This window comes from Myxocyprinus asiaticus, chromosome 29 (assembly GCF_019703515.2).
Source record: "Myxocyprinus asiaticus isolate MX2 ecotype Aquarium Trade chromosome 29, UBuf_Myxa_2, whole genome shotgun sequence".
Taxonomy (NCBI): Eukaryota; Metazoa; Chordata; class Actinopteri; order Cypriniformes; family Catostomidae; genus Myxocyprinus; species Myxocyprinus asiaticus.
Window position 1 is genome coordinate 32,139,339 of NC_059372.1, and position 23,869 is coordinate 32,163,207.

The 23,869-nt window shown below is 37.2% G+C and overlaps 1 protein-coding gene across 2 annotated transcripts in view; it reads right to left on the bottom strand.

Moving 5' to 3' along the window:
* Positions 1–23,869, bottom strand: part of plxnb1a (plexin b1a) — a 102,594-nt gene that overhangs the window by 44,955 nt on the left and 33,770 nt on the right. For both annotated transcript variants that reach the window (XM_051662275.1, XM_051662277.1), the window contains exons 2-3: positions 3,214–3,293; positions 289–1,396 (exon numbers count right to left, since the gene is read on the bottom strand). In XM_051662275.1, coding sequence (XP_051518235.1) covers positions 289–1,374 — 1,086 coding nt within the window. In that variant the 5' untranslated portion in view covers positions 1,375–1,396; positions 3,214–3,293. The remainder of the gene's footprint in view (positions 1–288; positions 1,397–3,213; positions 3,294–23,869) is intronic.

A 23,869-nucleotide genomic window follows, 5' to 3' on the forward strand; every position in this document is an offset into this window, starting at 1 on the left:
AATCAACTGAAAACGGAATGCTGTGCTGCTAAGTGACAAAATCACAACTAATTTGAACGTATTTGAAGTTTAAAATACAGCTTTATGTAGCATGATTTCGGACCAATGAGATTTCACTGTGGCTTATTACCAACAACTTTGTCACAGTCACGGCTGGTTAGGACACTTCGGAATAACATGGAACAGGTCATTTATTGCTTGTCAAATATATTGTGGCATGCTTCATTTGGACATGGTATTAGAATTATATTAGCTACTCATAACTTTATACTGTATGTATTTACTCACAGTGGGCAGGTTGGCACAACTTGATTTAACTTCGTACTCAATGTAGGCCACCTTGTTGCCCCCTTTCTCCCCATCTTGTGTGTAGCACAGGTCTCGTGTAGAATCAATACTTCGGTCTACTTCATCCAAAGCATACATGCACAACGCCGATTCCTCACTGGGTCCACTAGCAGCACTAAACGCTGTTGAAAACACTCCCATTAAAACCTGTGAGTCTCCAGATTCCACACCTCCCACCTGCGCCCCCTGGAGGAGATTGTAGTTCCTGCCTGTCGAGCTTGAGCGACACGTGAGAGGTACTTCAACATAGGAGTAATACGCTTGATCGTCAAGACACACCCGAGCCACATACGTCCGATACTCCCTTGAGGCAGCTTTCAGGTCACGTCTATAGAATAAAAAGTAAACGTGGTTGCGTCTGGCAAAAGTAGAAACAAAATTGTGATCGTATTCAGAGAGCCGTCCAGCAACAGCGAGTTTGGCGGTTTCCTCATAGGAGAACACAGGCTTTGTTGAAAGTTGTCGCGTAGACACCGGTGGGTGACTGCTGGTGTAGCCTCGCCCAACATAAAGGATGGGATCTTTGTCTTGTGGTCGCACCACAAGTCCAACCGTTGAAGTGGTAGGGTCATTAGCCGCTACGTACTGCGTATCAACGGGTCTCTCGGCAGAAAAGATAACTTCATTCACATTATCTAGGCTGCGTTTCTGGCACGTTCCCTGGTGTACGCTGCCACAGGTGATGAGCTGACGGGAATAGGGATCCACTAACAGTAGCTTGTTGTGGTTGTTAACTAGTCCAGCCTGAGGACAGTTCTCCAGTGTTACCGGAGGCAGACAGTCTTTGCTGTCTCTCAAAGGGCCGGTTCTTTCATCCACTTCAAGCCAGAGGCCATCAAGACCAGAAAGCTGGAACAGATGGTCTCGTGCCCCCACATAGACTGTTCCTATGTTGGGGTCAGGGTGCATTGCCAGGTGCTGGAAGACCGTGTCATTGAAAGAGAAGCGGGGATAACTGCTATAGACCGTTGGGGCTGCCAGAATGCCCAGGAGGAGGGAATGAAGCAGGGTGAAGATGAGGGCCATCCCACACTGCACTGCAAAAACACTGAGCAAACAGAAAAGTGACACAAATCAGTGACACAAAGTTAAAATTGTAACTTCAGCTCAGAAAACAACTTGGCAAACATAGAGCAGTCAGTTAAAAACATTTTATACATAACATTCATTACAAAGGAAGAATAATTATCAATAAAAAAAAATTAAAAAATATTTATGTTTTAGTAGTATAATGGAACTGCCCTGTTGAATATTCTCCTTTTGACCAAATAATTTCTGACTTTTCCAATTGTTCGTCATTGCTGGATGAGGACTTTTAAGAATTATTTTTTATAGATTGCACTCACAAATAGCAATTTTTAACTGATCAAATATATTTCACTGAGCTGAGCAATATATATATATATATATATATATATATATATATATATATATATATATATATATATATATATATATAATATTATATTTGTTCATTATATTTGTTTAAATTTATTTTACTATAGAACTTTCCATTACTTTTTCAGATTTTATTTATTTTATTGACATTTCTTAAAAAAGGCTTAAAAAAACACAACTTCAAAATTCCCTGATATTCCCAGGATTTCCATGAACTTGGAATCCCTGAATATAAATGAATAAAATAGGGATGCATCTAGATGTAATTTCTAGGCCAATACCAATAATTCACAGCTCAATGTGGCCAATACGATAACCGGTAAATTTACTTTTTGCGTTTTAAAAAGGTGCACTTTTTTCCTCGTATATACGTATATAATCGTGATGACTCGCATGAGATGAAGACTCCAGTCATATCAGTTACTTTATAAAAGCTGTTTTACTCAACAAAAAGAGGGTCCCCTAATGGGGGCTACCATTTTGAGATCAAATGACCAGCTGAATATGACTTACTTAATCTCAGTAACTGCCCTGTTATTGGTTCTCTTTTACTCATGGATTATATTAATCATGTCTAATATGAAAAGTAGATTTCTATAATGACATCTTTAACTGAAAACTATTGCATTTGAATGATGCTGCATCCAAGCCTCCAGGTGTCAGTGTAAGTCCAGTGTAAGATATGAAGAAAAACTTACTGAGTGCACCTTTAACCTGTTAAACTGTAAGATCACTAAATTAAACAAAGAGAAAATAATTAACTTTAATCTAGCTAACTGATTAACAACTACTCGAAATAGGTGTTGTTTAAAAGCTTGGAATCTAACCAACTCTTCTGTTACTATTTAAGGTTTGGCAGATGTAATGTGAACCAGAAGTGTGACTAGATTACATATGCATGCTGATTACATTACACCTGCATACATTTTATTGTCTCCATTTTTATGAGTATGTAATCCTTGTACTGAGTCCATCTGTATGAGTATTTATGATAATGTTTGTTTCATGTCCATCTGCATGAGTATTTATGGTTATCCTGATGTATCACTAAATTAAACAGAGAATAACAAACTTTAAACTTATGTAATACTGAAATAAACCTAAATTAGTTGATACATTAACAACATTTAATGAACATTAAACAACAAAAAGCAGTAGTACCATAATACAGTGACTATACCAGATGGTAATACCAAAGTAAGAATATATAGTACTTTGAAATATACCATGGTACTGGTCTGGTGCTAAAATGTACTAAAAGAATACCATGGTATTACCATGGTAAATGCTAAAAAAAATTATAATACCACAGTACTTTTTATGAGTATATACATATAAAGAATAAAGGGGTCTACTAAATAAATGTAATATAACTCTGACAAAACACGAAAGTCTTTAAATAGGGTCCATTCAAAATAACAATGCTTATAAAACATGCCAGTTATGTTTGAAAAATAGCACACATACCATTAGTCAGACATACAAGGTTTGGGAGGCTGCTGTCCTCTGGGTTATCCAGTGGCATAGCACATGCCTGTGGAGACAGCCTGTGAGGGTAGAAAAATATGCCAATGAGCTCTTACACAGAGCAGAATTTAGCAATCTAAAGAGAAGAGGCGTAATGCCACTGTAGCTCATGGGAGACAGCTGTTGAGCTGAGCAATCCTGCCCTGACAGGAAATTGGATGATATAGGCCCTAAGTCACCATCAGATCCCTAATGCATTGCTCTGCAGTAGTAGACTGGCAGTGATCCTGAAGTGTGAGAAGGCAAACTGTCCATGAGGTTTTATTTGAATTAGATGTGATTAATATATGAGGCCATTACAAGATGGTAGTCTCTGCTTTCTTGAGGCAATCCAAACTGACCTAAACAATCAAAAAGATAAAAGTGAAATAATGTGATTTGACACTGGACTGACTTGCGTTATGGCCTAGCATCACCCTCGAGTCACCATTTCCCTAAGTGCAGCACCATTTCTTTCATTTCAGACATTTACTCAATTATGGTGTTTCCACAAGTTAGTTAGTCCATTTAAATATATGGTAGAAATACACACTGGCTGACACTACAATGAAGGTCAATAACTGATGATTTATGTTTAATTTCATAATGTGCAGTGCCAGCCTTGTTAATTTTCTTTGACACACGTCATGAATTATTAACTGGCAATGACTATGTATGTAGTAAATTTGTCTTGTTTATTAAAGGAATAGTTCACCCAAAAATGAAAATTGGGTCATAACTTATTCACTCTTCATGTTGTTCCTGTATGACTTACTTTCTTATGCGGAACACGAATGGAACTAATTCAATGAATATCTCTGTTTGTCTTTCCAATACAAAAGGCAAAGGATTTGCAGGTTTCCAGACAAAAAAAATGTTTATGGTTTTTAGTTGCCAAATTACAAACTTTATTGATTCAGATGGTAAACGATGAAACAGTCGATAGCTTAAAAATAATAATTTGTGTCATAAACCAGTGAGATTCGATACACCCTGATTCTTAACTGTTCAAAGAAGACAATATGTCAAAGAATTCAAATTTGGGAAAAACTGCAGGATTTGGAGAATCATAATCGATGAAAAAATGTCTGAATTGTTGGAATTCCTGAGCACGATGAAGGCCGATATATGGTAAAATTCCTAGACGAGCTCTTACTGAGTCTGCTCGACATAACAGGCCATAACCTGGAAATCGCCGGTTCAGAGATCCGCTTAGGGAGACAGGCCCGATCAATTCTGGCCAAATTTCTGAGATCATCCGATAAAGATCTTGTGTTACACGAGGCGAGGAGTAAAGGAAGGCTTGTTCCCAGATTTTGCAAATTCAACAAGAGAGAAACGTGATCGATTCAAGAAATGCAAGAAACTCTTACATCAGCAGAACGTCGCTTTTGCACTGATGTTTCTGGCCAAACTGAGAATAGATGCTAAGGATGGCCATAGAGAATTTACATGCCCACAGCGAGCGATGTATTTCATAAAGACACTGAAGTGAGTACTTGATTGTCCAAGGAAACTGAGCACCTTTTTCATTTCTTTTTTTGCTCATTTCTTCGGGTTAGTTTGTGGATGAATCTGCATGTTTTTGGTGCTTATGCCTCCTGTTGGCTGGAGTTGGTTTTGTGGAATATTTCTTGCAGGACATTGGAGTGAGTTTGACTGCCAGAAGGACTGAATGGCCCTTTTTTTTGTGCTGGTTCCGCTAGCGGCTGGAGCTTGTTTGGTGGAGGAACACACCTTCGGGACAGTTATGTGGATGAATCTACATGTTTTTTGTGTTTATTCCGCTTATTAGCTGGAGTTTGTTTTATAGATTTATTTTCTGTTATGTAATTCTGTCTCACAAAACACCGGACTTGAGCAATCCGATGGCAAAGTTGCCGCTCTTATAGGTGTACATGGACTGTTTGAGTTTAGACGGATCGACGCTGGTTGGCGCTGTTGTGCGTGGATGGATTAAGTTACTTTATAGACACCCAGTAGCGGCGGTACAAACAAATGGATTCATTTCAGATTATTTTACTCTGGATAGGGGCACCCAGCAGGGTTTCCCTCTTTCCCCATTATTGTTCTGTCTTGCCCTGGAACCATTAGTCTCCGCGATAAGAAAGGAGGATAATTTTCCAGGGGTGGTGGCGGGAGGTATGGCAATAAGCTTTTCCTTTACGCAGATGATATTTTATTATTCGTCTCCTACCCTACAAATCTATGCCTTGCCTCCACAGAATTATTAATTCCTTTTCCAAGTTCTCAGGATAAAAGTCAATTGGTCTAAATCCGAAGCTTTGGCTCTGACAGCGTACTGTCCAGTAACGGCTTTCCAGATGGGTGCCTTCAAATGGCCCAAACAGGGCATTAAGTATTTGGGGATTTTATTCCCAGCAAATTTGTCTGATTTAGTTAGTGTCAATTTTGACCCTTTAATAAAAAGATTTTCGAGCGATGTGGGCAGGTGGGCTTCATTACATTTATCGATGATTGGGAAGGTTAATGTTATTAAAATGAATTGTATTCCAAAATTTATCTACCTGCTACAATCTCTCCCTGTAGATGTCCCCCTCTCTTATTTCAAGCAATTCGATAGCATAGCGAAGTCCTTCATTTGGAATGGTAAATGTCCCAGATTGCATTTTAATAAGTTACATAGGCCGATTGACAAAGGAGGGCTAGGCCTACCCAAGACTTTGTTTTGTTACTATGCGTTCAGTCTCAGACATTTGGCTCATTGGTCACTTCCACCAGAGAGAGCCCCTCCCTGGTTTGTTATTGAACAGGCAGTTCTTGCCCCTATTTTGCCATTACAAAGCATCTCTATCAAACTAATCGGAAAAGTTAAGTTACACCCCGTTATTTCGCATTTACACTTGGTATGGACTAAAGTGTCCAGATTGTTTAAATTGGAGACTTATTTAAATGTTGCCATGAGCATATGGCAGAACCCAAGATTGTGTATTGGCAAGTCCCCTTTCTGCTGGCCAGAGTGGATTGTGAGGGGGGTTGCTACACTCAGTGACCTATATGAAAGTGGAGTGTTGAGATCGTTTGAAAACTTGGTCCAACATTTTAGGATCCCCAGACCTCAGTTTTATAGGTATTTACAATTGCGTCACCTGCTTTGTATTATTTTTGGGAGTAGCACACCCCACCCTAAGGAGGCAGAAGCTTTGGGAGAGGTGATTGCGGCTTTTGGAAAAGGTCATGAGGCATCAGTGTACATACTCCTAATTCAGAGTATGGGGGATGGAGCTTTAACTTCTATTAAGAGATTATGGGAGAAAGATTTGAATTTGGTTTTGGAGGATGGAGTGTGGACTAAGATTCTGAAAAATGTCAAGTCTGCATCTAGAGATGCAAGGGTTCGCCTTATGCAATTTAAGATTTTACAAAGATTTTATTGGACCCCCTCTAGATTATATAGGCTTGGTCTTAAAGACACACCCACCTGCTGGAGATGCCAATCAGAAGTTGGAGACACAACCCATGTTTTTTGGGGATGCGTTAAGACCCAAGATTTTTGGTTAAAAGTTCAGAATTATTTGCGTGACATTCTGGGCACTCACATTTTACTTTGCCCCAGACTTTGCATTTTGGGCGATGGGGAAGTTATAAATTCAGGTGACAAATATATAAAAAATTGGGTTCTGACTGGCGTGATGATTGGTAGACAAATTGTTTTAAGGGGATGGAAGTCAGATGGAGCGCCACCATTTCTGGAGTGGTGTACGGCGATGGGGAGGGTGACGGCTTATGAGAAGATGATAGATGGAAGGCTGGAGGACTTATTTTTCAGGAAGTGGGGTAGGTATTTGGCAGTTTTGGAGGACTCTAGGGGAAGGGATGAGGAGGGAGACGTTTAGTTTAACTATGCATGTTTATTATATATTTCATTTTTGATTTATTTTTATTTATTTATTTTTTATTTTATTGTTTGTGTGTGTGTATTATTTTATGTGACCACAGGGGTGTTCTTTGAGGTAGGGTGGGGTTGGTGTTTGGGGAGGGATGTTAATGAGTGTTAAAAGTTAAATGTTGATTCGGTGTGTATATGTTGTGTTCTTCTCTGTTGTGTTTTTTCTTCGAATTAATAAAAAATGTTAATTACAAAAAAAAAAAAAAAAAAGTCCATGTGACTCGTGCGTCATATTACAAGTTTTCCTGAGTCATATTACAAGTTTTCTGAAGGCATATGATTGGTTTTGGTGAGAAACAACCCAAAATGCAAATCATTTTTCAGCAAAAATAATCTTGACATCTGTTGCACATTCATGAGTACTATGAGAGAAGCTTGTTTTTAGTGCTAAATGACACAACATAATTCTTAAGGGCAAAAAGCATACAAATGTTAGTATGGTAAGAAATGGTAGACCAGTTAGCAAGATTAACAAAGCATAATAAAAGCTAATATTATTGTACTAATAGCTAACAGGGCCAGTGCCTACGCCAGGTCATATTATGTAAGATTTACTCACTGAATATCCCACAAGTTAACAATGACTTGAACTTGATTGAGTTATTATTAACCACATTAACCAAACCAAACAAATAAATGTGCCTTGAGCTGACCTTTTAACAGATTTTGAAGGTGTTTTCCAAGAGGTCCTGTTGAGCATTGAGAATAAAACCCTCAATAAAAGGTTTTACCCTGAAAAGCACCACAGACAAAAGAGCACAACCTCCACAGTTAGCGAACAGCTCACCAAATAATAGAACCTCGTTAGTCTGACTGCTTTTAAATCTTCACTAGAATAGACATGCAGGTGGTGTTGATTTAACACCAATGACAGCTAAGACCAACACAATACAGATTTTCCTCTTCATAGACCAGTCACAGAAAATGGGGGGAAGGGAAGAGACACAGAGAGAGAGAGAGAGAGAGAGATAGAGAAGGATTCCATGCAGGAATGACAAGCACTTCACCCTGTATTAAAGGATAAACTCTCAGCTAGCCCCTCCAAATCGTCCCTGGACTGAAGGGAGTGTATTGTTTGGAAGCGTTCCCAGGGGCATAGATACCGGCACTGGCAGGGTTACGTCGGCCCGCAAGGCATGTCTCACACAGCAGTGCAGCGAGGAGACTGACCCCTCTGTCTGTTCTGTGACGGGCTGGCAGTGACTCCACATTTTTATGGCCTCTAACAGAATGTTACACTGTAACGCCTCATTGGGCATGACAATGAACATGAAATGTTGAATGATTAAGAACCTATTTATCCATCTCTGGGGACAAAGCAGCCATTCACCAAGTAGAAAGAGTATTAAAATGTAATTCACAGTATAAGAAACATCTTTTTACATATCAAGCTGATGTTGTTAGTCTTTTTGCTGAAGGATATATGTCTAAAAAAATATGGTGAATGGATGTTCCGAACACTTCTTGGATTTAAAATATATATATATATTCCCATAAAGGCGTGAGAATAGAAAGAGAGTGGAGTGAGAGGCATAGAGGAAGTTAAATGAGATGGAGGGAATGCAAAAACAGAGCATGTGCATGAGAGAGAGTGTTATTAAAAGAGCTCTTGAACATAGAGGGGTATTGGAGCACTGCAGCATACTCTACGCATACTCTACATTCCAAACACTATTGTTGACCTTTCCATAGTTTAGTGTAGCCAGACTTTTGGCTGTCAGAACAAGTCTGGTCCACTTAACAGATTATTCTGGCCAAGAACCGTCCACTTAGTCAGTTAGAGATTGTTTGATTGACATGGAAGGCGACCAACAGTTCATTTAGTTTTTAAGTGCTGTTTGGTTGTGGGGTTATCTGAAATAGTTCATACTACAATAACTTGGGGAAACATGGGAAAAACAAATTCAAACAATTGAACAGCAGTGTCAGTCCACAACTGGCTGTCCAGAAAAAAGAAAATTGAGTATAAATGTGTATATAATTTGCATTTAGAATTTGTCTTTCCAAAAGGAGGTTATTTTACAGATATAACTCAGAATAAACAGAATATACTGTCCTCCTTGTGGATCTTGTTTACTTGCTACTAAGTTCACCAAACAAAAGATCCCCAAAAAATACTCTTCAAAGATTTGATGCCACTAACTTAGCAACTTTAGTTATAAGTAGGGCTGTTGATTTTAAGGAGTTAATAAAAAATTAAGCACAATTAATCATGTCCCCAGACCGTAATAAGGAATATTTCTACCATTGGAGCAATTCAAGCTTGAAGTACCAGCTGTTTTCAGCAGGGGACAGTAAGCGAAACTCCAACAACACTCAGGCTTGCTTAACACTACGATAGCACAACACGAGAATGGGTTATTGTATTCAAACAAGAATACAGGAATCTCAAGATGTGTTTTTCTAAGTTTCAAGTGCGGGAGACTGATCTGTCCTCAAATCTTGTTCACTTTCACACATAAAAAAAAAAAATAATAAAATACTGACAATACACACAAGAACCAATGTGTGCAATTTCTTTTCATCTGCCTTTTCTCCTGCCTTGTTTAAACTTTCACCTTGCACCACGTCTTGTGCGCGCAGCTCTCATTCATGGTGTCAGGTGTGCTCGCAGCTCTCATGTAAATAAGCTGTTTTCACGATAGTTTCAAATGGATGAAGAGGTGAATTAACACTTAAATTTCAGTCTGTTCCTCTTACAACACACTATATGGCTTCAGAAGAATTTAAATCTAAGGCACAAGTGTTATGGATGACTTTTTAAGGTGCTTTTATGTGTGCTTTCGGAGTTTGGACAATCACAATCCTCTCATCCCTCAATCTTGTGTTTCACAGATGAAACAATTCATACTGGTTTTGAATAACGAGGGTGAGTAAATGATGGCTGAAAAAAGTCAGTTTTTATTTCTGTGATTATTAAAATTTGTCAGTATCATTAACAGATGTAAATTATTGTCGAGAGGTCCTGACCGCTACTGAAGCAGCGAATAGCCGTAGACAGTGCTGTCACATGATACTTGTTACTTTTTCAGCGCTGGCCAGAATGGGCCAATCACAGTCATTATTACTGTCAGTATTACTGGATGAGGATTTTAAAAATACTTTCAGAGACTAATGAGGCTTATTTGCATTCATAGTAAGAATCCTTGCAATTAACCTTTTTTTTTCCATTTTTCTCCCCATTTTTCTCTAAGTCCTTGTGGTGGCGTAGTGACTTGCCTCAATCCGGGTGGCAGAGGATGATTCTCAATTGCCTCCACGTCTGAGACCGTCAATCCGCGCATCTTATCCGAGGCTTGTTGAGCGCATTACCGCGGATACATAGCGCGTGTGGAGGCTTCATGCTATTCTCCGCGGCATCCACGCACAACTCACCACGCGCCCCACCGAGAGCGAGAAGCTTAGGAGACCTGTCTGGAGTCACTCATCAAGCCCCCTGGAATCGAACTTGAGACTCCAGGGGTGGTAGTCAGTGTCTTTACTTGCTGAGCTACCCAGGCCCCCAATTATCAGTTTTTATTAACAAAAGGGTGTGAAAGTTTTTCTTGTTTCAAAAGGGGACATGAACCAAACAAATTGAGAACCACTGGCTTAACTTGACACAGCAACCTATAAACGCTGTTTAAAGTGTCCATCTGACGCATATGTATATTGACACGTCCTTAGAAAAGCCGATATAATAAATCTAAATCACAAATTTAACTGCAAAACTGATTGTTGTGGACTGAAGACTAATGATAGGCTTATGTTCAATAATATGGAAATAAACAATATATTGCTTTTTAACTTTTTAACACTTTTTGTATTGTCTTATCAATGCTTGTCTGCCACAACAATGTATTTATGCATTTTAATTTTCTAAAGTATTTTATTTATAAAATGTATTTATTTATAATAACAATGTTATTTGGGGGCCTTTCTCTGCAAATATTTATATACACTCACCGGCCACTTCATTAGGTACACCTGTACATCTACTTATTCAAGCAATTATCTAATCAGCCAATCAGGTGGCAGCAATGTAATGTTTAAAATCATGCAGATTATGTATTGAATACATCATTCAAACACTGGCAAACCTGGCATCCGATTAATGAAACAAGATTGGAGGTGTGGGTTAGAGCTAATTTGACAAATAAAAAGCACTCAAACATGTTGAGTTTGCTATTCACAAGAAGCATCTGCTGACGAGGACCAGGCTTCACAAAAAAGAGATCTCAGAAGACCTACGATCAAGAACTGTTGCTTTTTATGAAGCCGGAAAGGGTTAAAAAATGATCTTGAAGAGCTTAGATATTCATATGTCCACAGATAGACAAATTGTCAGTAAATGGAGACAATTTAGTGCTGTGGCTACCAGTGTTTCCCACAAGTTTTTGTGAGACTGTGGTGGGTGGACCTCAGACCCTCTAGGGAACATTTTAAAGTTAAATGCATCAATCTGGTGCATGTTGAGAGCAAAATTAAGAGGCTAGATCTATGAAGAACTTTGTGCTCTTATAAACAGTTTTGTGCTCTAGTAGTAATTTAATCATAAACACATTGGTTGTATAGATATGAATCGTGATGACACAGCAAAAAAAGTCACACCCACAAAGCATGGTAAATGAGATGTAATTTAACACAGTTCACAAATAGTCAAAACACAAAATCGACTAGAGCATACATTTGAGCCAGAGCTCGACATTAAGCATTGTTTAAGCAAATTGGTCATTCACTTGTCCGAGTAAAAAGGTTACTTGTCCGGAGAGAAAAAAAAGTTACATGCTCAAGTAACATGTCAAAGTTTATGTTGTATATTTTTCTAAAATTATGAACGATGCCCAACCTAATAGTGTACCTATGCAATCAAATCAATTCTCTGTGACAGAAATGTAAACTGCACTGGGTAGGGGAGGAGGCTATTGTCATATGATAATTATTTTATTTTATGTATGGTAGTCAAATAAAGGAAAGCCTCCATCGCCATCATTTACAGCAGGGGTGCTCACACTTCTATGGAATGAGATCTACTTTGTTCATCATGTTATTGCAGCAAGATCTACCATTGTACAATAAAGGCTACAGATTATCACAATACCAAAATTTCAGTAGTCGGTAGTGAAATTTGAGGATTCTCAATACCAGCTTCAAAACCACAACAAATAATAACACTAAGTAATATGTTAATTATGGGAGAATGATTTCAAGTTCTTAAGTATTATTCAAGACAATAAAATAACAATAAAAAACAGCAATGAATAGAAATAGATTAAAAATAATAGAACAAAAAATACAAATTAAGAAAATTCTGAGCTTTTTTAACAGCTTTATAAGTTTTTATCAGCAGTAGGATATCAAGCATTCAAGTAAACATTCAAAATTAAATGCAACATAAAACTACTACTGGTCTTCACTGTATGATTATAATACATTAATACTTTTTAAAGCTACTAATGTAACTCAGTCAAGAGCAGTGAGTGTTTTCTCATTTTCTTATGGTTGTTTGATTATTATAATGACACACTACACTAGACGACAGCAGGTCTATTAGCTTACATTTATACTTACAAGTCCAACATTTTAATACAAATTAATTTTTTCTCCGCTGTTTACGTTCACTTTAGACATCACTCTCTACATGAATACCTCACCAAGATGGGCATTTTGGCGGAATTTTGAAATGTATTTGACCATTCAGGTGCGCATTAGCGCAAGCATTATCGGAACACATTCGCATGTTCAGCACACACATATACGCCGTCTGTCAATCAAACAGGGCACAGCTGAATTATCGGGTGGGACACAGAAAGTAACACAGCCAAGCCTACTGTTCTTGAGAGTTTCTCACCACTCTCACAGTGTCTGTCTGTGGTCTCTTTCTTTCACATGCATGCCTGCACCCACCGTTAAACTTGGCACAGAGACCCGTGCATGAGACTCAGTGATTGTGGCTCAATATGGCAGTGTAGTCTAGTGACAAAAAACAACACAGAATCTCGTCAATTCTGAAACTGCCACATCACTGATTTTATCAATCAGTATTGCAGGTGATGAAGCATTTGTTCTTATCACACTTTTATACCAGTCATATCATTACAGTCTGTCTGAATACCAATTTACACACTATCTGACATGTCTTGTATAGTGTAGTGTCTGGATTGTGGATTCAGGTCAATTTTCAAGTATGCATCCAATGCATGCTTTTTTGCCTCTCAAGAGTTCAACAATGCAGACAGCACTGCTGATCGAATCTTGGCTTATATGGCAAAGTACTGAATGCTGGGCAGCTCCACAATAATTATTCATGGCAGCTGATGAACAAACCATAAAAAGAACTACTGAATGCTGATCAAGAAAGGAAGAGAAAGGAAGGAAACACAATTAGTGGCTAAGAATGAGGTAAAAGAGGTCAGCTGCCAAGATTAATAACTGAAATTATATATAATTGCAATTAAACACTGCATTTCACAACTTGGCAAGACATAATGGACCCATGTATCAGCGTAGGGCCTATTACTGTAAACAAAAACTAAAAGGAAAATTAATGAACACATTTTCATTAATAGGATTACTGTCTTGACTCCTAAACTAACTAAAATAATATAAAAATGACCACAAATTAATTTTAGTTTATTTTAACCTTTTTAATTTTTAGATTAGTATTAGTTTTTGATACAGTTATAACATTTTAAAACCTTTGCAATCCACCTTCATTAAACATGAAAATTCTACCAAACTGCAGCAAAGAGCAACAGTCGGGTTTTGGGAGTAAAAACACACTAACTTATTTACGATAGCTTATAAACCTTTAAATAACAGACCTACCATGAGCTTAGAGGTAGTTAATCGATGGTATATGCTTCTGTTAAAGCCATCAGCCCATGTTATTTTGAATGAATATGTTAGAAATAGCATTTACTAGATGAATTCCTGGTAAAGAACTATATTATCTATGATACTGAAGGAAAACTATCCACTGATCAGAGCATTGCTGCAAACAAAGCATGCCAAACAAGCTCTGCAGCGACACCAACTAACATGACGTACTGTCAATAATGCAACAGAGTCTTCCTACACTCTCAAACCAATTATATATTTGCAAATATCTGAATATTTTGCAATAAAACTTAAACATTTTGCTACTATACTTATATTTAACAACTAGTCATATATTTTTCCATATTTTTTAATTTTATTACGTCATTCACATTGCTTTATGGCATTGTATTTTTATTTTTATTGAATAATGTGTATCTATATAGTGCGTATTGTATACTGTACAGTGTATGTTATTATTTGTATATTGTTGAGTGTAATTATGTGTATATTAGATTTTAAATTGTGCTGTGTTAATTTGATGTTATTGTAAATTGGTATATGTCTCATCACTGTCACGACTGCTATGTTGATCGGAACTGCACCCAAGAATTTCACACACCATTGCACTTGTGTATATGGCTGTGTGACAATAAAGTGATTTGATTTGATTTGATTTGTATGAAAGGCAGTAAATACACAGTCTTGCACCTTTGTCTTTTTGTCCAATTTTTGAATTCCTTTTTTGCTTCAAATCAAAGTTTGTAATGTTGTGATTCACCTCAGAGCTGGTTGGTTTGGTTCATGGCTTAGAACCTTTTTATGAAAAATGTTTTATGAAATCCCAATGGAAAAATGAATGGCAAAAATACTTCCGGAATCAAGACGGCTAAAAAATATACACTTGATGGCCCTGAGAAAATTTAACTCGTTAAGCATATTTAAATGGTATTAGTTATCACATAAACATTTGCAGCCCTAAAATACTACAACAAAAACATATACAGAAATATGTATAAAAAAAACTCAAATGGAACTAAAAAACACTGAATAGCAATAAAAATTAAATAAAATTTTCACAACTATAAAAAACCTTGCCAAATATCAGAATACAGTTCATAAATCAAAACTGATAAATCAAATTTAACAAGGCACATTAAACATCACTTCACACGATGCAAGTCACTTTGTTTGAAGAGCATTAAAAGGCCCCAAGCAGCTTCTTAATATTGCTGTGTATCATGAATTTTTCATGGGATTTACCATCATAAAGTTTTTTGGTGGGGTGATGTCTTTCCCGTTCTGAGAAACTGGCCTTTGTCCTACCTGACTGACCAGAAAATAAATCCCACTGCTTCAGCTGACTAGTAAAACACAAAACAGGTTCAAACTGAGGGTGGGGGACGACCTGCACACCTGCAGCGGAGGGTGAACAGCCATTTTTGAGCCTCTCCAAAAATTTAGATGAAAAGAGTGCAGGTACCAGCATACACAAACATATGATGCTTGTTTATCAGAAAGGTACTGGGGAGGGCTTGAGGTTTGGGCTGTTCAATTATTTAAAACGCTCTCAGCCTTTCTAGTAAACTCCAGATCCTTTCTGTCAGCTGATTCAATGAATTGTACAGTGTTGGAACAGGGACAGAATGTCTTGGGTGACCATAGATGCAAGAGAGAGATTATTAGATGTCTTAAACTGGTTTCAAGCTGAGGTCAATCAAGGGTCATGAGAGTTAAGTCAGCCATTCCCTAATATGCCTTTAAAACCTCCACCAACACAAGAATTTTTGAATATAAATGCAGAAACATACGCCATTCATAGGCTGATTTCCCAGAAGTGTAAACACTGTGGATTACGTTTTCTAGGACATTTTCTAGGAAAAGATAGACTGTAGATTAAGGATGCACTGATATGGAATTCCAAAAGACAATACAAACACAATGCAAACAAATCACACAGTGTATTATTGATAGGGCCCTATGATTTCCGCAATGCATAAAACACGTATGGAATCCATTTATCAAAATGGAATTAACCCTTTCGCACGTACGATCAAACCAGTGTGATTGCACCAGGCTGGGCTAAGAGCCGTAAAATCAAACTGGTATGATTTGCATTCATGCTGCTGCTTACCAGCAAAGAGGTACTGAAGCACTCGTCATAATGAACCAGCTGCTCTAATAGTCTTTTCAATATCTTTATTTTTTATGTTCCAAACTTTCAAACTATCACTAAATAAAAGTTTAAAGTTGTTACCGTCTGAGTTGACTGTTTTGATGCACCAATATGGCCATGTTTTTTTATGTCAAACAAAGAATGCATAAACTAGTTAGTCCACTCAAGCCTTCTCCCATTTCGTTCATCACTCATTCTCAACACTTCTGGTGCAAAAAATGGAAGGGCTAGGTACTATCTTTGCTTGATGAACTCAGAATCCCATGCTGCATTGCAATGTAAACAATATGGTGGCGTGCATAGCCCGCAATCGCGTTCGCATCTTATCTATCATAATAAATGTTTGATAAAATATAAACTGCCCTCAAATGCATCTTCTGTGAAGTGTAAGGTAAGATTTTTAAAGCGCGCATTAAAGAACTCACTCAGTACAGGAAAAATTCACCTGTGAAAATATTAACTCTTAAATGTGGAATGGAATTTGACATATTTGGAATCAAATAGATGCAAAAATTATAAAATTAAAATTGTGATATGTCCTAGTGTAATGATTAAACCACAGAAGGCTGCGATTTAATGAAATAAATACACAGTCTGCATGTGCTGCACGCTTCAAAATGAGTGTGCCAAGCAGGCCCTTAATACTCTGATGATACTGCATTGGTCTCTCTCAATGCTACATAGTCTGTGCCTGAAAATTGGAAAATGCATGGTAAAAATAAGGTGCTTTTCAAACTGTTCTGAGACCAGTTTCTTAAGAGTTCCATTCATTCAAACAGAAACAAAAAGTGCTTCACTCCGAAATAAAAGCTCAATTTAACTAGCTGTGTAAAATTTAAGAAATTGCGACAGAAATATATCACAACTATATAGTAAAATGCAATATTCGGTGTCATAGTAGTAGCAGTAATGCCTGTGCCTGGGAGTCAGGGGACATGTGTTGTGTCAGACAAAGATTTATTGGAAAGGCAGGCAGTGACTGTACGCATCGGCTGTAGTAACTGTATTTAGCTACAGTGCATTGAAACTCTAGCCAATGAAAGAGCCAGCTGACACTTCCAAGAATTATGTTGACTGGTCATACAAAATCACATTCCTGTAGAACAACATCATAAATGACTTACTGGTTATGGCAAATGAACAGAGTCTTTCAACTTAAGAGCCAAAGACCTCAGCATAATATTGGCCATCCATGTATACTCAAGGTCATTAACATCAACATGGCTAAACACTACAAAGGAAACAACTAGCCATTTCAATAACCCATATATTCTGCTGAGACTACCTTTTTGTTATTAATGTTTGGTGTTCTACAGACTAGACACATCACCTTTAAGTAATCTTTAAAAATATTGACAGAACATGAGAGTTAAAAAAACAGAGATTTATTTATTTATTTATTTTTTTTTTGAACATTCAATTTAGAGCCAATTGGACTTTTCTGGATATATTTGTATTAATTATACAAATACCCGATTTCACTGTTTTTTTGGGGGTCATCTGGGACATCATAAACAATGGAAAATGAACTAACTGTTCAGTGGGCGAGAGAGTAATTACTCTCTCAGCTGTAATAAAGATCATATTCATTATAACATGACTTCATGACCGGGTGTGCAAGTCTGTGTCTGTATCCATATGCAATTTGTATGACCATCCTCAACAATCTCTGATGAATGGAAAGCATTTACAATGTAAACTTCTGTTTTCCGTCTCATAGATATGAAATGAGATGGCGAACAGCATTGGGTTAGAATGCTTATTCATCTGTTTGCACACTAAATGAATATATTACTTCCCACCCACAGCCCCCAAACAAAAGCCCCTCTCTCTTGTGCCTGTGAAAGGGACTGAGAAGGCTCTTTGTAGTTTGTGGTTGTCTTGACGACACCCCGTGGTCAAGTGATGAGAGAGGGTTCACATGGATACGTGCTCCACTCAGGGAGTCCATTAGATCACCCTAAAACGGGGCTCAAAAAAGACCCAATGTTATTACCCTAAGTTTACTCTCAATTGAGGTTGACTAACAACGTCAGCGTCCAATCACACTTTTAAACTAACTAAATGAGTAGCAGTAGCTGACAATACAACCTTAGATTATCACATATAGGTAGTTGACACTAAAATGTAAATTTGTTTAACATCAAGTGTTTAGGTTCACATTTACGTATAAATGGAAAGAGTATATTTTTATGGGGCTGTAACTGGTGGTCACCATTTCTTTTATGTTTTTTCATTTCCATTTTCAGTCATCTTTTGCTTTTTTGCAGGTCACTCAGACTGCAAATGGAAAGTTTGGACACAATGACTCGACTGAATTTTTGTTTGATTTTTGTTTAAAAACTGTTTGATCTAATGGCTTATGCTTCAATGCTTAAAAATAGTTTTGTAGCCAAATAGAAATTGTGCATACATATGAGTTAGATTGATTGATTGATTTTTTTTAGAAAAAAAAAATATGGAATATATTAGGCATGTAATGATACACAAATTTCACGATACAATACAGAAGCCTACAGAAGGCACCCAGAACATTTTTTCACTTAAACTTATTCAAGGATTCAACATACATGTGACACAACAGTGTCTGATATTGGCAACATAAAGCAAAGCTCTATAATAAAGTATCTTAAACAACAGCACTGCATTTATCAGCAGACTGTTATAAGAAAAACTCACAATTTTCATGTTTTTATTTGAGAAAAATTAGCTAGTCTACATTCAAGTCATTTTAATTTGAACAGCACTTTTCACAATGCACACTGTTTCAAAGCAGCTTTAGAAAATCATGCCTTAAAGTCTTAAAGCCCCCATTGAGCAAGCTAAAGGTGACTGTGGCAAAGAAAAAAAACTCCTTTTAATAGTTAGTGGAGAAAAAAAGAACCTTGAGAGGAACCTGACATCTGGCTTTACGATATATGTACATAATACAATATTATTTGAGCAAAAACCGATCAGCACACATAATTTTTTTGCCCTTTTCCCCTGGTTTCACTTTGCATGTAAACTTTTGCAGTCTTACCAGCTTATCCAATGCGTGCAAGTCTTGTGCTCATAGCTGTTTACATTTTGACGTCAAAAGCAGAGAATAATAAGTCTTATGTAATCACGGGTTTCTTACGTTGTCGTTTTTTTTAAATAAGCTGGTTATTGATAGTTATAAGCATCTTGTTGTGCATGCAATCATGCTCCGTATCGGCTGGGAGAGGTGGGCTGTTAATTGCAACTTGCTGCTGCTGTTTTTGCCTCACAAATCCACTGATTTGCGTGGTAATATCAGCATAAATAAAAACAACATCTTTAATATATTGTAGCACTGGGACATGACACCGTTGTATGGTAAATTCGACAAATTTAAATCCACCAGAGTTAGACACTCTCATCACACACAAAAATGGCATGTACTTTGTAACTGACAATGATCTAATCAACATACAGTTGATACAAATCAACTACTAAGGCCAAAAAATAGCAAAAAAATAGCAAACATACTACCGATATGGTTAATATTCTTGGTAGATGTCAAATACAAAAACAAGTCAAGACGAGTCAAGGGTAACCACTTAGTGATAAGTAAGCATGATTTGTTGTGCCTTTTGGTGGATAACACAAAAGTGTTGAATGAAATGAGCAAGGCGATGATAGTAGCCAACAAGCTGAGAGTGGAGCTAATGTAATGGATGTAATTCATTAACAGGTGCCTGAGGCTGCGATATTTCCAGAGAGGATTGGTGATAACACACACTTATGAAATACATAAGAGTTTTCCACCCCCACTGTGACAGTAATGGAGAGTTCAGCTATTTAACACTATTTAACACAATTCTTGCTATGTGGGTTTTATGGGACAAATCTATAAGCATCTATTTGTGGTGTACAAATCAGTTTTGCCAATTAATCGGCATGTTTTTTTGTTTGTTTTTTTGTTTTTTACAGCTTTTGGAAATTGTTTTCCACCGCATAATTTTCACTTACATCATCTTGTGCAGAATAAAGATTGCTAAGGCTGAATTACAGCAGAAGGTCTGGTGTGACTGCACTGTTCTCACCAGTTTAGACAATAGTTTCTCACTCATTTGCCCTGTGTTTTGTTTGATCCATTGCCAGAGAACCCATGCTGAAGTAATCATAAAGGGCTTTCAGTCTTCCATGCAGCACACCAGAACCACTCTTTTATTCTAAATCTAATTTCCCCCATCTAATCTGGTTATAAATTTAGACTGAACAATTCAATAGTAAAATAACTTTGAATCAAAGTTTTCAATCTAAAATTCAATACTAACACCCAAAACAGCCTAGAGGTTGTAACAACATGCATCCTGAATTAGAATAAGATTAGAAACAGTCAACAGAAATTGACTTCTGAGTAAAGGCCGAGAAGTAAATCTGGAGTCAGCTGTAAAGCAAAGCACCAAACAAACAGTCAGGCAGCACCACTCACTGTGAAAATAACAATCTATTGTTTTGTTTTTTTTATTGATTTTTGAGTGGGCAAAGCCTGGGGGAAAATAAGCGTACATTGCCAACACAGCCATCCAGCTGTTATCACATATGGATAATTTTAAACAAGGGAATTACATGGAAATGACGACACATGAATCAATACCATCATTACTTTTGATAAGACTCACTGGTACTTCGCATGAGTTCATAATTTTTTCATTTTTAAAGGTATAGTTGTATCATTATTTACTTACCTTCATGTCATTCCAAACCCATACTTTTTTTTCTGTGGGAAACAAAAGAGGAATTTAAGAATCATCACAGCTATTTTCATTCAATGACAGCTCATCATCAAATCAAATCAGATCAAATCCCTTTATTGTCACAATCATATACACAAGTGCTACAGTGGGTGAAAGCCTTGGGTGACTTCCCACTGAGCAGTATGACAACATAGTGACCACTGCTGTCAATCTCTAAAAAGCACCACTGAAGTACAATAAAAGTAGCCCAAACAACTTTGTACAACTACAATAACACTGTGTGAGAAATAGATTGACATTTAATCTTTATTCACTGATAATCTTCCCATCCAGTGAGTTGTTAACTCGAATTGTTTTGATCGGATGACTGACTCAGTATCACCTCTGTCCGACCCGTGAACAAATCGTTCTTTTGAGCTGGTTTCCCTTAATGTACTGGCTGATCCGGTTCACAAATTGGACTGAACAATTCATAGGTAGATGCTCAGTGCTCAAATGCTGTGCCAACCATATCATTGCTACAAAATTAGAGGTTTTACCGATTAATCAGTGCCGATAGTTGCTTTTTGGAACTATCGGTTTTCGGCAAAAATCTATGCCGATAGTTGCAGATATTTTTTTCTTTTTTTATTTAGCTGGTGCTGAAGGGTTCTACAGTTAGAACGCTTGATTCTACAGTATAACAGTGGCCTCTAGAGGTAAAATAAAAACAATCACTGACACCTTGTGGGGATTTATTAAATCAAAATATTTCATCAATGACAAATTTTGATTTATTAATTCAAAATCTTTCATCAATGACAATATTCATCCACTTTTTTTATCCTCACTTCAATGCATATTTTGATTAGATAATGAAGTGTTCTAAATTAAAGAGAGGGTGTGCAAAGAAAAATACAACTATATAGAAAGGTGCACATAAAATGTGTCGCCAACTTCATATCTTAAAAATACTTCATATCTTCATAAACCTTGTTCCTCATTAAAAACTCATCTGATGAAATATATAGGCTATATAAAGCTTTATTTGGTAAATACTTGTCTATAAAGCATTGACACTGAGCTAAGTCTCCATCATTTCAAAATCCCCTTTGTGTTTCGGGATTGCTTATGTGGGATTTTATTCATTTTGGTCTCACGTAGCTTCTGTGTCTGTGCCCGCCATTCTAAGAAAAGACTAAGATTTTTTTTTTACATTCTATAAATTGATTTGAAAAATCTTTCCCATCACCTTAGTTATCGATATCGGCAAAGTCCACTATCGGTCAAACTCTATACTAAACTACACTCAGTAGTGCTTCCAACTAGCATGTATTTTGCATGCTAACATTCACTTTCACTAGTTAGTACATAAAGAAATAAAAGAGATTTATTTGAGTTACATTGACATGTCTAATTTTGTTGGGTTTACCCAATTCAACAAGGTTCTTTCTACAAAAAGTGTTTGTGTTGAGTTTACATAGTAAATTTAAGTAAAGAAAACTCATTTTAAACATGTGGAACCACTGTCTACAACTGAATCAAGTTCAGCCAAAAAACTATTTTTTTGAGTGTACATATGAAAGAATTCCTCTTTCAACTCATGTTGTTAATTATATAGGGGTCCTTCTAACTAGGTACATTACTAAAATATTAATTTAAAAAATAAAATGTTATTATTAGTTTTTCATAATTTGTCACATTTTAGCTTTTTAAAAATGTACAAATTCCGCGTATTCCATCAAAAAATATGATGTCTTGAAATTGCATATATTATATTGCATATATATATTTTGTTACATGTTTATTGTTTAGATGCATAATCTGTACTATTTACACTGTATTTGTAAATTGGTTCTGTCTCTTTAAGAATAGCGGCAGTTCAGCGAGCGTCTCACAGAAGTGTTTTGGTTGAGTGCACATTAACGAGAGTGGAGTCGAATGGCTTCTTTACCTAATCCGTGCTATGTGTTGTTGTTTTCGATCAAAACCACTGAAAGTAAAGCAAAGAAAGGATATAAAAAGAGACATTATTCAATGATAAATGGATTGCGTGGATTTAAACTTTGAACACACATTACACGGAATTAGTCAAACCAAACCAAAGTAATCTCGTAAGTATATAATGATGGAATTGTAATTTTTGTGTAAGCTATTCTTTTAATGAGTAAGAGAGTGAAGAGCGAGTCGGTGGCTCTTGATGAATTACTCTAAATACAGGACGCTATGACGTTCTAGGACAAGGTCAGCATAGTGAATTTTGGACCTGCATCACAATCAGCAACAAAAAATAAAAAATAAATAGGTTCACCCACAAACAAGCTTTTCAGGCATAGGACGGAGGGAGCTTTCATGACCTCCTGTTTCATTTTTGGAAGGGGGACAGCTTCATTTGAAAGACAATGGACTACCCCTGGACACACACATTGTCCTTGCTGGCAGATTGCAAATGAGAAGAATCAAAGCCATAGTGTTGGGAGTGGGAGGTCTACAGTTGTCAATCACTTTATAAAATCCCTTCTCTTTGGCTTCATTCACACACATAGACGAAAACACACAAATAAGCATGCACACAAACCCACACATACAATTAGACAATTGCAAGTGATCAATCTCCAACCCTCTCAGTCATTGCTGACAGGAAATCGTTGCCGATCGATGTTCGTTTGCCAAGTTGAAAAGCACTAGTGTCACTGACAATAGGCATGAACGTGGGTTTGGGGCCAGACTGCAGAAAGATCAACCATGCTGGGTGGGTGGAGCTCTGCAGGTGGTAGAAAATAAGACATCTGTCTGTTTGTTTCCTCTGTGTGAGCGATGGCACGGGGAGAAAAGGGAAGAAAGCGAGAACATGAAAAGGTGAAGAGTTCCGCTGGGGCTGAAAAGAGATTGAGATGAGAGCCGAGGAACAGGAGGTTGTCTTTGAAAGGCTCAGATGATGCCTCCTCTCTCAGCGAGAGCTCTCCATGGCACTGTCCACTAAGATGTTCGCATCTGCCCTCAAAGTCAAGACAAAGGACACACGTTTGAGCATCTGCATCTGTCTGT